At 37.9% G+C, this 17,013-nt stretch overlaps 1 protein-coding gene across 1 annotated transcript in view; it reads left to right on the top strand.

The window, feature by feature from the left end:
* LOC102393884 (fibronectin type III domain containing protein 3C1-like) overlaps positions 1–17,013 on the top strand; it is a 73,720-nt gene that overhangs the window by 6,125 nt on the left and 50,582 nt on the right. Inside the window, exons 4-7 of the mRNA XM_044936481.2 lie at positions 12,647–12,977; positions 13,568–14,395; positions 14,967–15,019; positions 15,357–15,499. Of these exons, the coding sequence (XP_044792416.2) occupies positions 12,647–12,977; positions 13,568–14,395; positions 14,967–15,019; positions 15,357–15,499 (1,355 nt within the window). The remainder of the gene's footprint in view (positions 1–12,646; positions 12,978–13,567; positions 14,396–14,966; positions 15,020–15,356; positions 15,500–17,013) is intronic.

The following is a 17,013-nucleotide window of genomic DNA, read 5'->3' as shown; positions in this document are numbered from 1 at the left end:
CACAGTTCACGTATTGCTGAAGCCTGGCTTGGAGAATTTTGAGCATTACTTTGCTAGCGTGTGAGATGAGTGCAATTGTGTGGTAGTTTGAGCATTCTTTGGCATTGCCTTTCTTTGGGATTGGAATGAAAACTGATCTTTTCCAGTCCTGTGGCCACTGCTGAGTTTTCCAAATTTGCTGACATTTTGAGTGCAGAACTTTCACAGCATCATCTTTTAAGATCTTAAATAGCTCAACTGGAATTCCATCACCTCCGCTAGCTTTGTTCATAGTGATGCTTCCTAAGGCCCACTTGACTTCATATTCCAGGATGCCTGGCTCTAGGTGAGTGATCACACCATCGTGATTATCTGGGTCGTGAAGATCTTTCTTGTACAGTTCTTCTGTGTATTCTTGCCATCTCTTCTCAATATCTTCTGCTTCTGTTAGGTCCCTACCATTTCTGTCCTTTATTGAGCCCATCTTTGCATGAAATGTTCCCTTGGTATCTCTAATTTTCTTCAAGTGATCTCTAGTTTTTCCCGTTCTATTTCTTTGCGCTCATCACCGAGGAAGTCTTTCTTATTTCTCCTTGCTATTCTTTGGAACTCTGCATTCAAATGGGTATATCTTTCCTTTTTTCCTTTGCTTTTCACTTTTCTTCTTTTCACAGCTATTTGTAAGGCCTCCTCATACAGCCATTTTGCTTTTTTGCATTTCTTCTTCTTGGGGATGGTCTTGATCCCTTTCTCCTGTACAATGTCACCAACCTCTGTCCATAGTTCATCAGGCATTCTGTCTATCAGATCTAGTCCCTTAAATCTATTTCTCACTTCCACTGTATAATCAAAAGGGATTTAATTTAGGTCATACCTGAATGGTGTAGTGGTTTTCCCCACTTTCTTCAATTTATGTCTGAAGTTGGCAATAAGGAGTTCATGATCTGAGCCACAGTCAGTTCCCAGTCTTGTTTTTGCTGACTGTATAGAGCATCTCCATATTTGGCTGCAAAGAATATAATCAATCTGATTTCGGTGTTGGCCATCTGGTGATGTCCCTGTGTAGTCTTCTCTTGTGTTGTTGGAAGAGGGTGTTTGCTATGACCAGTGCATTCTCTTGGTAGAACTCTATTAGCTTTTGCCCTGCTTCATTCTGTACTCCAAAGCCAAATATGCCTGTTACTCCAGGTGTTTATTGACTTCCTACTTTTGCATTCCAGTCCCCTATAATGAAAAGGACATCTTTTGGGGGTGTTAGTTCTAAAAGGTCTTGTAGGTCTTCACAGAACTGTTCAACTTCAGCTTCTTCCGCATTACTGGTCAGAGCACAGACTTGGATTACCATGATATTGAATGGTTTGCCTTGGAAACAAATAGAGATCATTCTGTTGTTTTTGAGATTGCATCCAAGTACTGCATTTCAGACTCTTTTGTTGACTATGATGGCTACTCCATTTCTTCTAAGGGATTCTTGCCCACAGTAGTAGATATAATGGTCATCTGAGTTAAATTCACCCATTCCAGTCCATCTTAGTTTGCTGATTCCTAGGATGTCAATGTTCATTCTTGCCATCTCCTGTTTGACCACTGCCAGTTCGCCTTGATTCATGGACCTAACATTCAAGATTCCTATGCAATAGGCTGTAAGCATCGGACCTTATTTCTATCACCAGTCACATCCACAGCTGGGTGTGGTTTTTGCTTTGGCTCCATCCCTTCCTTCTTTCTGGAGTTATTTCTCCACTGATCTCCAGTAGCATACTGGGCACCTACCGACCTGGGGAGTTCATCTTTCAGTGCCCTATCTTTTTGCCTTTTCATACTGTTTATGGTATTCTCAAGGCAAGAATACTGAAGTGGTTTTCCATTCCCTTCTCCGGTGGACCACATTCTGTCAGACCTCTCCACCATGACCTGTCTATCTTGGGTGGCCCCACACAGCATGGCTTAGTTTCATTGAGTTAGACAAGGCTGTGGTCCATGTGATCATATTGGCTAGTTGTCTGTGATTGTGGTTTCAGTCTATCTGCCCTCTGATACCCTCTCTCAGAGCCTACTGTCTTACTTGGGTTTCTCTTACCATGGACATGGGGTATCTCTTCACAGCTGCTCTAGCAAAGCGCAACCGCTGCTCCTTACCTTGGACGTTGGATATCTCCTCACAGCCGCTGCTCCCGACCCTAGACATGGGGTAGCTCCTCTCAGCTGCCACTCCTGACCCTGGACGTGTGGTAGCTCCTCTCAGCCACTACTCCTGACCATGAACACTCTCTAGACTGTCTTGTAAATAATGCCTTATTCGTCTAATGAATTTGTATCTCTTCATATTCATTAATACTTCATTGCTTTTGTTTGTTTCTATACATTTTAACCAGTCTTAATTATCTACTACAATTGCTACTATAAAGGTTTCTGACAGTGTGTGGGCATTATTCCCTAAAATTACTTAGTATTTTTAGTTCAGTAGTATTTCATTGTCGGTTGTCAGACTACAATGGGCACTTTTTTAAAAATTCATTTATTTATTTTATATGGAGGCCAATTACCTTACAATATTGTGGTGAGTTTTGCCATACATTGACATGAATCAACCATGGGTGTACATGTCATGTGTCCCACCATCCTGAACCGCCCTCCCACCTCCCTCCCCACCCCATTCCTCTGGGTTGTCCCAGAGCACCAGCTTTGTGTGCCCTGCTTCATGCATTGAATTTGCACTGGTCATCTATTTTACATATGGTAATATACCTTTCAATTCCATTCTCTCATATCATCCCACCCTCGCCTTTTCCCACCGAGTCCAAAAGTCTGTTCTTTACATCTATGTCTCTTTTGCTGTCTTGCATATAGGGTCGTCATTGCCATCTGTCTAAATTCCACATATATGCATTAATATACTGTATTGGTGTTTTTCTTTCTGACTTATTTCACTCTGTATAATAGGCTCCAGTTTCATCCACCTTATTAGAACTGACCCAAATGCATTCTTTTTTATAGCTGAGTAATAGTCCATTGTGTATGTGTACCACAACTTGCTTATCCATTAGTCTGCCAATGAACATCTAAGTTGCTTCCATATCCTAGCTATTGTAAACAGTACTTCAGTGAACACTGGGGTACATGTTTCTCTTTCAGTTCTGGTCCTTGGTGTGTATGCCCACCAGTGGGATTGCTGGGTCATATGGCAGTTCTATTTACAGTTTTTTTAAGAAATCTCCACACTGTTCTCCATAGTGACTGTACTAGTTTTCATTCCCACCAACAGTGTAAGAGGGTTCCCTTTTCTCCACACCCTCTCCAGCATTTATTATTTGTAGACTTTTTGGTGGCAGCCCACAATGGGCACTTTTTTAAACTTCCTCAAATGTTTATCAAGTACCTAAAATGGGCAGAGAGCTTTGACTCCTATAGAGATTAATAAGATATTACATGGTCTCAGAAATTTTATAATTGAGAATATGTCTTTTTCTATTGCTTGGCTGTGGAGATCAAGAACATAGTAAAGTCAATATGTGTATGTGTGCTTAGTCACTCAGTCATGTCCGACTCTTTGCGACCCCATGGACTACAGCTTTGCAGGCTCCTCTGTCCATGGGGATTCTCCAGGCAAGAATACTGGAGTGGGTTGCCATGCCCTCCTCCATAGGATCCTCCCAACCCAGGGATCAAACCCAGGTTTCCCACATTGCAGGTGGATTCTTTACCATCTGAGCCACCAGGGACGCCCAAGAATACTGACTGGAGTGGTTAGCCTATCCCTTCTCCAAGGGAACTTCCCTACCCAGGAATCGAACTGGGGGTCTCCTGCATTGCAGGCAGATTCTCTACCAGGGAAGCTCAAAAGTCAATATAATATGGTTTAATTCTAAATGGAATTATCTATTTAAGCAATGTCTAACAAAAATATAAATGTATGTGCCCTTTCATCCAGCAGTTCTACATTGAGGAATTTATCCAAAGATGTATTTTTATAAATGTGGAATAATAAATGTACAAGAATTATTTGTGTTTATTTTTGTGTATGGTGTTAAAAAGTGCTTTATTTTCATTCTTTTACAAGTGGTTGACCAGTTATCCCAGCACCACTTGTTAAAGAGATTGTCTTTCTCTTTTTTTTTAATTTAATTTTATTTTATTTTTAAACTTTACATAATTGTATTAGTTTTGCCAAATATCAAGATGAATCCACCACAGGTATACATGTGTTCCCCATCCTGAACCCTCCTCCCTCCTCCCTCCCCATTCCATCCCTCTGGGTCGTCCCAGTGCACCAGCCCCAAGCATCCAGCATCGTGCATCGAACCTGGACTGGCAACTCGTTTCATACATGATATTTTACATGTTTCAATGCCATTCTCCCAAATCTTCCCACCCTCTCCCTCTCTCACAGAGTCCATAAGACTATTCTATACATCAGTGTCTCTTTTGCTGTCTCGTACACAGGGTTATTGTTACCATCTTTCTAAATTCCATATATATGCGTTAGAATACTGTATTGGTGTTTTTCTTTCTGGCTTACTTCACTCTGTATAATAGGCTCCAGTTTCATCCACCTCATTAGAACTGATTCAAATGTATTCTTTTTAATGCCTGAGTAATACTCCATTGTGTATATGTACCACAGCTTTCTTATCCATTCATCTGCTGATGGACATCTAGGTTGCTTCCATGTCCTGGCTATTCTAAACAGTGCTGCGATGAACATTGGGGTACTCGTGTCTCTTTCCCTTCTGGTTTCCTCAGTGTGTATGCCCAGCAGTGGGATTGCTGGATCATAAGGCAGTTCTATTTCCAGTTTTTTAAGGAATCTCCACACTGTTCTCCATAGTGGCTGTACTAGTTTGCATTCCCACCAACAGTGTAAGAGGGTTCCCTTTTCTCCACACCCTCTCCAGCATTTATTGCTTGTAGACTTTTGGATCGCAGCCATTCTGACTGGTGTGAAATGGTACCTCATAGTGGTTTTGATTTGCATTTCTCTGATAATGAGTGATGTTGAGCATCTTTTCATGTATTTGTTAGCCATCTGTATGTCTTCTTTGGAGAAATGTCTATTTAGTTCTTTGGCCCATTTTTTGATTGGGTCATTTATTTTTCTGGAGTTGAGCTGTAGGAGTTGCTTGTATATTCTCGAGATTAGTTGTTTGTCAGTTGCTTCATTTGCTATTATCTTCTCCCATTCTGAAGGCTGTCTTTTCACCTTGCTAATAGCTTCCTTTGATGTGCAGAAGCTTTTAAGGTTCATTAGGTCCCATTTGTTTATTTTTGCTTTTATTTCCAATATTCTGGGAGGTGGGTCATAGAGGATCCTGCTGTGATGTATGTCAGAGAGAGTTTTGCCTATGTTCTCCTCTAGGAGTTTTATAGTTTCTGGTCTTACGTTGAGAGCTTTAATCCATTTTGAGTTTATTTTTGTGTATGGTGTTAGAAAGTGTTCTAGTTTCATTCTTTTACAAGTGGTTGACCAGTTTTCCCAGCACCACTTGTTAAAGAGATTGTCTTTAATCCATTGTATATTCTTGCCTCCTTTGTCAAAGATAAGGTGTCCATATGTGCGTGGACTTATCTCTGGGCTTTCTATTTTGTTCCATTGATCTATATTTCTGTCTTTGTGCCAGTACCATACTGTCTTGATGACTGTGGCTTTGTAGTAGAGCCTGAAGTCAGGCAGGTTGATTCCTCCAGTTCCATTCTTCTTTCTCAAGATAGCTCTGGCTATTCGAGGTTTTTTGTAGTTCCATACAAATTGTGAAATTATTTGTTCTAGCTCTGTGAAGAATGCTGTTGGTAGCTTGATAGGGATTGCATTGAATCTATAGATTGCTTTGGGTAGTATACTCATTTTCACTATATTGATTCTTCCAATCCATGAACATGGTATATTTCTCCATCTGTTAGTGTCCTCTTTGATTTCTTTCACCAGTGTTTTATAGTTTTCTATATATAGGTCTTTAGTTTCTTTAGGTAGATATATTCCTAAGTATTTTATTCTTTCCGTTGCAATGGTGAATGGAATTGTTTCCTTAATTTCTCTTTCTGTTTTCTCATTATTAGTGTATAGGAATGCAAGAGATTTCTGTGTGTTGATTTTGTATCCTGCAACTTTACTATAGTCATTGATTAGTTCTAGTAATTTTCTGGTGGATTCTTTAGGGTTTTCTATGTAGAAGATCATGTCATCTGCAAACACTGAGAGCTTTACTTCTTCTTTTCCAATTTGGATTCCTTTTATTTCTTTTTCTGCTCTGATTGCTGTGGCCAAAACTTCCAAAACTATGTTGAATAGTAATGGTGAAAGTGGGCACCCTTGTCTTGTTCCTGACTTTAGAGGAAATGCTTTCAATTTTTCACCATTGAGGATAATGTTTGCTGTGGGTTTGTCATATATAGCTTTTATTATGTTGAGGTATGTTCCTTCTATTCCTGCTTTCTGGAGAGTTTTTATTATAAATGGATGTTGAATTTTGTCAAAGGCTTTCTCTGCATCTATTGAGATAATCATATGGTTTTTATTTTTCAATTTGTTAATGTGGTGTATTACATTGATTGATTTGCGGATATTGAAGAATCCTTGCATCCCTGGGATAAAGCCCACTTGGTCATGGTGTATGATCTTTTTAATGTGTTGTTGGATTCTGATTGCTAGAATTTTGTTAAGGATTTTTGCATCTATGTTCCTCAGTGATATTGGCCTGTAGTTTTCTTTTTTTGTGGGATCTTTGTCAGGTTTTGGTATTAGGGTGATGGTGGCCTCATAGAATGAGTTTGGAGGTTTACCATCCTCTGCAATTTTCTGGAAGAGTCTGAGCAGGATAGGTGTTAGCTCTTCTCTAAATTTTTGGTAGAATTCAGCTGTGAAACCGTCTGGACCTGGGCTTTTGTTTGCTGGAAGATTTTTGATTACAGTTTCAATTTCTGTGCTTGTGATGGGTCTGTTAAGATTTTCTATTTCTTCCTGATCGAGTTTTGGAAAGTTGTACTTTTCTAAGAATTTGTCCATTTCTTCCCTGTTGTCCATTTTATTGGCATATAATTGTTGATAGTACTCTCTTATGATCCTTTGTATTTCTGTGTTGTCTGTTGTGATCTCTCCATTTTCATTTCTAATTTTATTGATTTGATTTTTCTCCCTTTGTTTCTTGATGAGTCTGGCTAATGATTTGTCAATTTTATTTATCCTTTCAAAAAACCAGCTTTTGGTTTTGTTGATTTTTGCTATGATCTCTTTTGTTTCTTTTGCATTTATTTCTGCTCTAAGTTTTAAGATTTCTTTCCTTCTACTAACCCTGGGGTTCTTCATTTCTTCCTTTTCTAGTTGCTTTTTAGGTGTAGAGTTAGGTTATTTATTTGACTTTTTTCTTGTTTCTTGAGGTGTGCCTGTATTGCTATGAACTTTCCCCTTAGGACTGCTTTTACACTGTCCCACAGGTTTTGGGTTTTGTGTTTTCATTTTCATTCGTTTCTATGCAAATTTTGATTTCTTTTTTGATTTCTTCTGTGATTTGTTGGTTATTCAGCAGCGTGTTGTTCAGCCTCCATATGTTGGAATTTTTAATAGTTTTTCTCTTGTAATTGAGATCTAATCTTACTGCATTGTGGTCAGAAAAGATGCTTGGAATGATTTCTATTTTTTTGAATTTACCAAGGCTAGCTTAATGGCCCAGGATGTGATCTATCCTGGAGAAGGTTCCATGTGCGCTTGAGAAAAAGGTGAAATTCATTGTTTTGGGATGAAATGTCCTATAGATATCAACTAGGTCTAACTGGTCTATTGTATCATTTAAAGTTTGTGTTTCCTTGTTAATTTTCTGTTTAGTTGATCTATCCATAGGTGTGAGTGGGGTATTAAAGTCTCCCACTATTATTGTGTTATTGTTAATTTCTTCTTTCATACTTGTTAGCATTTGTCTTACATACTGCGGTGCTCCCGTGTTGGGTGCATATATATTTATAATTGTTATATCTTCTTCTTGGATTGATCCTTTGATCATTATGTAGTGACCGTCTTTGTCTCTTTTCACAGCCTTTGTTTTAAAGTCTATTTTATCTGATATGAGTATTGCTACTCCTGCTTTCTTTTGATCCCTATTTGCATGGAAAATCTTTTTCCAGCCCTTCACTTTCAGTCTGTATGTGTCCCCTGTTTTGAGGTGGGTCTCTTGTAGACAACATATGTAGGGGTCTTGTTTTTGTATCCATTCAGCCAGTCTTTGTCTTTTGGTTGGGGCATTCAACCCATTTACGTTTAAGGTAATTACTGATAAGTATGATCCCGTTGCCATTTACTTTATTATTTTGGGTTCGAATTTATACACCATTTTTGTGTTTCCTGTCTAGAGAATATCCTTTAGCATTTGTTGGAGAGCTGGTTTGGTGGTGCTGAATTCTCTCAGCTTTTGCTTGTCTGTAAAGCTTTTGATTTCTCCTTCATATTTGAATGAGATCTTTGCTGGGTAAAGTAAGTATGTCTTGCCATTCCCTTCTGGCCTGAAGAGTTTTTATTGAAAAATCAGCTGTTATTCTTATGGGAATCCCCTTGTGTGTTATTTGTTGTTTTTCCCTTGCTGCTTTTAATATTTGTTCTTTCTGTTTGATCTTTGTTAATTTGATTAATATGTGTCTTGGGGTGTTTCGCCTTGGGTTTATCCTGTTTGGGACTCTCTGGGTTTCTTGGACTTGGGTGATTATTTCCTTCCCCATTTTAGGGAAGTTTTCAACTATTATCTCCTCAAGTATTTTCTCATGGTCTTTCTTTTTATCTTCTTCTTCTGGGACCCCTATGATTCGAATGTTGTAGCGTTTAATATTGTCCTGGAGGTCTCTGAGATGGTCCTCATTTCTTTTAATTCGTTTTTCTTTTATCCTCTCTGATTCATTTATTTCTACCATTCTATCTTCTAATTCACTAATCCTATCTTCTGCCTCTGTTCTTCTACTATTTGTTGCCTCCAGAGTGTTTTTAATTTCACTTATTGAATTATTCATTATATATTGACTCTTTTTTATTTCTTCTAAGTCCTTGTTAAACCTTTTTTGCATCTTCTCAACCCTTGCCTCCAGGCTATTTATCTGTGATTCCATTTTAATTTCAAGATTTTGGATCAATTTCACTATCATTATTCGGAATTCTTTATCAGGTAGATTCCCTATCTCTTCCTCTTTTGTTTGGTTTGGTGGGCATTTATCCTGTTCCTTTATCTGCTGGCTATTCCTCTGTCTCTTCATCTTGTTTAAATTGCTGAGTTTGGGGTGTCCGTTCTGTATTCTGGCAGTTTGTGGAGTTCTCTTTATTGTGGCATTTCCTCACTGTGTGTGGGTTTGTACAGGTGGCTTGTCAAGGTTTCCTGGTTAGGGAAGCTTGTGTCGATGTTCTGGTGGATGGAGCTGTATTTCTTCTCTCTGGAGTGCAATGAAATGTCCAGTAATGTGTTATGAGGTGTCTATGGTTTTGGGGTGACTTTGGGCAGCCTGTATCTTGAAGCTCAGGGCTGTGTTCCTTTGTTGCTGGAGAATTTGCTTGGTATGTCTTGCCCTGGAACTTGTTGGCCCTTGTGTGGTGCTTGGTTTCAGTGTCGATATGGAAGCGTTTGATGAGCTCCTGTCAATTAATGTTCCTTGGAGTCAGGAGTTCCCTGGAGTCAGGGTTTGGACTTAAGCCTCCTACTTCCAGTTATCGGTCTTATTTTTACAGTAGTTTCAAAACTTCTCCTTCTATACAGCACCATTGATAAAACATCTACATTAAAGATGAAAAGTTTCTCTACTGTGAGGGTCACTCAGAGAGGTTCAAAGCGTTACATGGAGAAGAGAAGTGGGAGGAGGGAGTTAGAGGTGACCCAAATGAGATGAGGTGGAATCAATAGTGGAGAGAGTGGGCTAGCCAGTAGTCACTTCCTTATGTGCACTCCACACCTGGACCGCTCAGAGATGTTCACGGAGTTATACAGATAAGAGAAGAAGGAGGCAGGAGACAGAGGTGGCCAGAAGGATAAAAGGGGGAAATGAAAAGGAGGGAGACAGATCCAGCCAGTAATCAGTTCCCTAAGTGTTCTCCACCGTCTGGAACACACAGAAATTCACAGAGTTGGGTAGAGTAGAGAGGGGTTAGGGAGGAGATACAGGCGACCTGGTGGAGAAAACAGAGAGTCCAAAGGGAGAGAGAGCAGTAAAGCCAGTAATCTCGTTCCCTAGTGAAAAATGGGTCCTGAAGATTGGGTTCTTAAAGGTACAAAATTGGTAACAAATACATAAAAGCAAAAATTAAAAATCTAGAGTAGAGTTTGGAATTTCAAAAATGTGATGTTAATGAAAAGAAGAAGGAAAAGAAAGAGAGAAAAAACGAACAAAGAAAAACAAACAAGGTTGTGAAAATTATAAAGAAACTACAGGTACAAAATTGATAACTATTGTCTTTCTCTATTGCATATTCTTGCCTCCTTTGTCAAAGATAAGGTGTCCATAGGTGCGTGGATTTATCTCTGGGCTTTCTATTTTGTTCCATTGATCTTTATTTCTGTCTTTGTGCCAGTACCATACTGTCTTGATGACTGTAGCTTTGTAGTAGAGCCTGAAGTCAGGCAGGGTGATTCCTCCGGTTCCATTCTTCTTTCTCAAGATTGCTTGGCTATTCAAGGTTTTTTGTAGTTCCATACAAATTGTGAAATTATTTGTTCTAGCTCTGTGAAAAATACCATTGGTAACTTGATAGGGATTGCATTGAATCTATAGATTGCTTTGGGTATTATACTCATTTTCAAAAATAAACTCAAAATGGATTAAAGATCTAAACATAAGACCAGAAACTATAAAACTCCTAGAGGAGAACATAGGCAAAACACCTTCCGACATAAATCACAGCAGGATCCTCTATGACCCACCTCCCAGAATATTGGAAATAAAAGCAAAAGTAAACAAATGTGATCTAATTAAAATTAAAAGCTTCTGCACAACAAAAGAAAGTATAAGCAAGGTGAAAAGACAGATTCAGAATGGGAGAAAATAATAGCAAATGAAGCAACTGACAAAGAATTCATCTCAAAAATATACAAGCAACTCCTGCAGCTCAATTCCAGAAAAATAAACGACCCAATCAAAAAATGGGCCAAAGAATTAAATAGACATTTCTCCAAAGAAGACATACAGATGGCTAACAAACACATGAAAAAATGCTCAACATCACTCATTATCAGAGAAATGCAAATCAAAACCACAATGGGGTACAATTTCATGCCAGTCAGAGTGGCTGCGATCCAAAAGTCTACAATAAATGCTAGAGAGGATGTGGAGAAAAGGGAACCCTCTTACACTGTTGGTGGGAATGTAAACTAGTACAGCAACTATGGAGAAGAGTGTGGAGATTCCTTTAAAAACTGGAAATAGAACTGCCTTATGACCCAGCAATCCCACTGCTGGGCATACACACTGAGGAAACCAGAATTGAAAGAGACACATGTACCCCAATGTTCATCGCAGCACTGTTTAGAATAGCCAGGACATGGAAGCAACTTAGATGTCCATCGGCAGACGAATGGATAAGAAAGCTGTGGTACATATACACAATGGAGTATTAGTCAGCCATTAAAAAGAATACATTTGAATCAATTCTAATGAGGTGGATGAAACTGGAGCCGATTATACAGAGTGAAGTAAGCCAGAAAGAAAAACACCAATACAGTATACTAATGCATATATATGGAATTTAGAAAGATGGTAACGATAACCCTGTATGTGAGACAGCAAAAGAAACACAGATGTATAGAACGGTCTTTTGGACTCAGTGCGGGGGGGGATGATTTGGGAGAACGGCATTGAAACATGTATAATAAACATCATATAAGAAACGAATGGCCAGTCCAGGTTCAATGCAGGATACAGGATGCTTGGGGCTGGTGCACTGGGATGACCCAGAGGGATGGTATGGGGAGGGAGGTGGGAGGGGAGTTCAGGATGGGGAACACATGTACACCCATGGTGGATTCATGTTGATGTATGGCAAAACCAATACAATATTGTAAAGTAAGAAAAAGAAAAAGAAATTTAAAAAAAAAAGAATTATTTGTTATAATACTGTTTGTAATCACAAAAGGCTGGAAACAACCCACAAGCCTGTCAATGGAGGACTGTTGAAGTATATCCATTTAATAAGATAATGGGGAGCACTAAGCAAATAAGCAGCAATGCAAAAAAAAGAGGGGGGGGAAGCCCTATGTATGATATAGAAAGATCTTCAAGTTATATTTCTACGTGTAAAAAACAAACTACAGAATGTGCAAATAATGCTACCTGTATGTAAAAAGGAGAAAAAGCAAGAATCTCTATTCTTATTTGCTTGCAAGGCATAAAGAAATTCTGGAAGTTTTCATAAGAAACCAAGAACAGTAGCAATCTACTGGAGGGAAATAAGGTTTAGGAGGGAAACTCTTCATGTATTTTTTATACATTATGGTTTTAAACCATGACAATATATTATCTATTGTCAAAAGTTATATTTTTAAAAAATGTACAGAAAAGGAAGAAATATCTTGCCTCCCGCTTGACATAGTTTTACTTCATTATTGGTGTTTGATCCTTTATGGTTTTACAGCACAGAATAAAAATCTAAAACATAGTAGGAAAATGCTGGTTTTTATGGATTCTAATATGTTTATGACTCTGTTTTCCGTCTTAGGTGGTGGAAGAAAATGGGATTCGAAAAATTATCATTGTGCCTCAGACAATCGACTACTACACGACCATGTCTGCTCCTATACAAGTATCACACTTCACAGCACCAACTTTTATGTATCCACAAGCCACTCAACTGATATATCCCACATCTCAAGGGGAATTTCTGCCACCTTACATTCAAGAGCCTGTGCCACAGCAGCTGCCGCCACCACCACTGCTGCCACCACCACCACTGCTGCCACCACCACCACTGTTGCCACCACCCCCACTGTTGCCACCACCACCACTGTTGCCACCACCCCCAGCAGCATTTATGTATCATGAGCAACATGGTAGTATATAATATTCTTAAACAGGGGAATTTTTTAGTTTGTTAAAATTAACAGCTGTGGGCAACTATTAAAATTTTAAAAATAGAAGACATATTTCAGTAAATGATTGCATTTCATGCATATATATTATAATGGATAATAAGAGGCATTGGTTTATGTCTTATGCAAAATGCCCATAAACAGAATTTTCTATAAATTTTTTGTACTTTGACATAGCATGTGATTTATGATATTTATTTTACTGACTGGATCTATAGAATCATATTGAAAAATCATAAAAGAATGTTTTCATTATTAATGGCATACAGTGGTATTATAAAAGACACATTATAATCATCTTAAAAACCTTAAAATTTGGAAGTAAAGTTACTCCCTAGGAAAACACTATCTGTATTTGCTCATGTTTTTCTTTCTGTATATTTCAGTACCTAATAAATACACACATTAACCTAACATCTGTATTAAAGCAAAGTAGATTTTTTTAAGTAAAGCATGGTTTATGAGTGCTTTTGGTGGTTTGAAAAAGATTTTAAAGATTTAGAGATATGTAATTATTGTAATTATTAGGCAGTATTTGTTATTTCTTTTAGAAACCTATTCCCATGGAACAGCTAATTATAACCAACTTGATGAAAGGGCTGGTAAAATGGAAGAACATATGAAGAAAGAAATGCAAGAAAGCCAGATTGATGGACACAGAAATAGCTGTATGATTACCAACACCTCACTGCTTTTGAACCAAGCTAATGATTATTCCAGTATTCCTGGTACTTTGAGCACTTACACTGTGGACTATGCTCCAAGCACCTGCACTGCTGACAGTACTTCAAGTACCTACACTGTGGACAATACTTCCAGCACTTACACTGTAGACAATGTTCCATGCACCTACACTACCAAAGACACTTGGAGTACCTGCACTGTGAATAATGCTCTGAACATTTACACTGCTGACAATACTCCCAGTACTGACCCTGTTGACCACCCTCCAAGCACTTATATTACTGACAATACTCCCTTGAATTCTTCCATTGACCATGCTTCTAATATTTCCACCACAGACACTGATCTGCACCCTTCCACCAGTGAAAATAGTGTTCAGAGCCCTTCCAGCATTAATTATGCCTCCAAGACTTCCACCTCTGACAGCACTCCCACACCACCACCTATTGACAGTACTCCAAGCTCTTCCATTCCTGACAGTGCTCCCAACCCTCCCATCTCTGAAAGTGCTCCAAGTATGTCTGCCACCGATGTTGCTCTCAATACAGCCAATGCGACCAGCACTTCCAATGCTGCTAGTGCTCATGTTGAAATTAGTCATGGAAACAAATGCATCAACCCAGGAAGTGAAGACATCAAGCAGAAACCAGGTGGAAAACCAAGCAAGAGTCCATCATCAAATACTGCAGAAAAAGGTAAGGTGAGGATTTTGGTTTTGTCACCAGTGAACAGACATCCTAATGTTAGGAGTCTCAGGGCATTTTAAATATCTAGGTGCCATTTTCTGCTTCCATTTCTGGTTGCCTTTTTTGTACCCTTACTTCCCAATTCTTAATAAAACCACAATTAGGCTGCCTTTTTAAATTATGGAGAAATGACCATCTTCATACAAAACATGTCAGGTATCTTATATACATATCACATAATTTTTTCTAGTTATCTTCCAGTAAAACATTGAAAATTACTCTATCATCCTAAAAAGTTCACATGATTTTATTTTATTTTTTTTTTATTTTTAAACTTTACATAATTGTATTAGTTTTGCCAAATATCAAAATTGAGGACTTTAGTTCACCTTTTGTTAGAGTTTATTTAATGGCATACGTTTTAGACTGCTTTCTTATTTTAAAACTTTTAATGTAAAATGCTAATAGGTGTTAGTAGATCTCTTGGGGATGATATATTTGTAGTTGGGTAATGGGCATCTACCTTTATCTTGTTTTTGCCAATGTAATATTTTGTTTTGGGTTGCTTTTCTACTTTTAGAATGCAGAACAGAACATGGAAAGTCTTGCTGTTTCAGCATTGAGAAACCTGTAGTAAGTAACTAAAGAGAATATTTAAGTATTTATTTTCATTTGCTTTGTCACTGTAAAACATGAAAATTCACTGATATTGTTCCCTAGCACAATTTTAATTTGAAGCCTTTACCTGGATATAATTTCATAATCTTCTTTAGCTGTTAAGTACATAAAGATCCAGTGTGGCATTGTTAAAGATAATATTAATGGCTCATTGTTTAGTCACAGTATTTAAGCACCTAATATGAAAAGAATGATATACTTAGCATCAAACAAGGTTTAGGGAAAGATTACCCCATAAATTACAGATTATAATTTTTAAGTATCCTACTTGAATTCTTGTTATTTGTTTTAGGTTTCTGATATTCAGACAAGCTCTGCTGTTATTTCATGGAAGACACATGGCTCTGAGAAATGCAATCATACTAAATCTCCTGTAACATTTGAATTAGAAATATCTAACAGTGGTAAAAATGGAAAATATATAAATGTATATATGTAAGTCTCTTTTTAATCATCTCTCATTTCTCATAATTCAATTCAAATATGCTCTCTAAACCTTAGCTTATACCTAAGCTAAGTACTAAAGATTTTTCTGCAGTTTTTTTCAAGCTTTGGGTGTAATTTTCTACAAAAATAGTTTTATAAGTGGTGGTAGGTTGCTGGGTCGGTTCACAAAATTCACTGAACCATAGGTATTTTCGAGCTGAAGGGAACCTTAGATATCAACTGCTCCATTCTCTTCAGTTTACAGATGTCGTATATGACAAGTTTAGACTTGGGAAAGAAAGATTTCCTCTAATTCTCCCTTCTCTTTTTTCACTTAAGGAAACATGATGGTAGGCCTTTATGTACACAAGAGAGGTATTTGCATTGCAATGGAAATATAAGACTCGGGCTTTCCCAGGAATTTCATTACAGGAGCTCATTATAATGCAGAACTATGATAGCATAAGGAGAAGGAAATGGCAACCCACTCCAGTCTTCCCGCCTGGGAAATCCCTTGGACAGAGGAGTCTGGTGGGCTACAGTCCATGGGGTTGCAAAGAGTCAGATATGACTGAGCGACTGAGCACTTGGCACATGGTAGCAGGAGAATGAGTTTAGGTATGTGCTTAGAAGATAGAAACAGGACTAGAGAGAATACAATGGAGGACACAGTAAGAGCATAACCAAACACTTCCAACACCTTCTCAACTGGATAGGGACATGCAATCTGAAAGAGAACAAGCTGAGAGAAGCACAATGGAAAGGAAATCCTACATAGGAAAGAAAGAGAAGTTCTTTTGCCTACTAAACAACTAAGCAAGAAATAAGTCAGAGATCTCGAGCTGTCTTACAGCACTTTAAAAATCATAAACATCTTAAATTTTATTTGCTAGAATTTATCATCTTTATTCAGAGACGAAGTGAAAATTTAAATGTAATTATGTAAAGTTTTATTTCTTTTATAATTAACAACTAGAAATTTTAATTTAAAAATTATAATACACAATCTTCTATATTGAGTACAGTGATGAAAAGATGTAAAATGTGATGAAAAGCTATGTATAAAATTAAGTTTTGCATGAATTTACATAATAGTCTTTTTCTGGTATTATGTATTCCACAAAAGTCATTGTTTTTTATAAAAATATACTTTGTCTATTCCTCTTATCACCCTACAACCTTGAGAGACCTTCGCTTAGAAGCATAGGTCTTTGCTTAGAAGTAACAATCTTTTAGCTCTTTTCAGAGGCTATTTCAGGGTTTAGAAGCTCAGGAAGCTCCTTGAGGTGGTAGAGTACACCAAAGTACTTATGAGTATTTACTCAGGAAGATGTAGGTATAGGAGCACAGCCACTTTATCCACTGTAGCAGATAGGTGGCCACCCCCAAAAGACTGCTCTGTGTGAACAAATAAATTGCATGATGCACAGTGTCTTTGAGGCTTTTCATATGAACATAATTTAAAATAAGCTAGTTAAAGACAAATCTGTATTATTACAGTGTGAAGAAGCTGTAGCAATAAA

This window comes from Bubalus bubalis, chromosome X (genome assembly GCF_019923935.1).
Source record: "Bubalus bubalis isolate 160015118507 breed Murrah chromosome X, NDDB_SH_1, whole genome shotgun sequence".
Lineage (NCBI taxonomy): Eukaryota > Metazoa > Chordata > Mammalia > Artiodactyla > Bovidae > Bubalus > Bubalus bubalis.
This window is presented reverse-complemented; position numbering and strand designations above follow the sequence as displayed.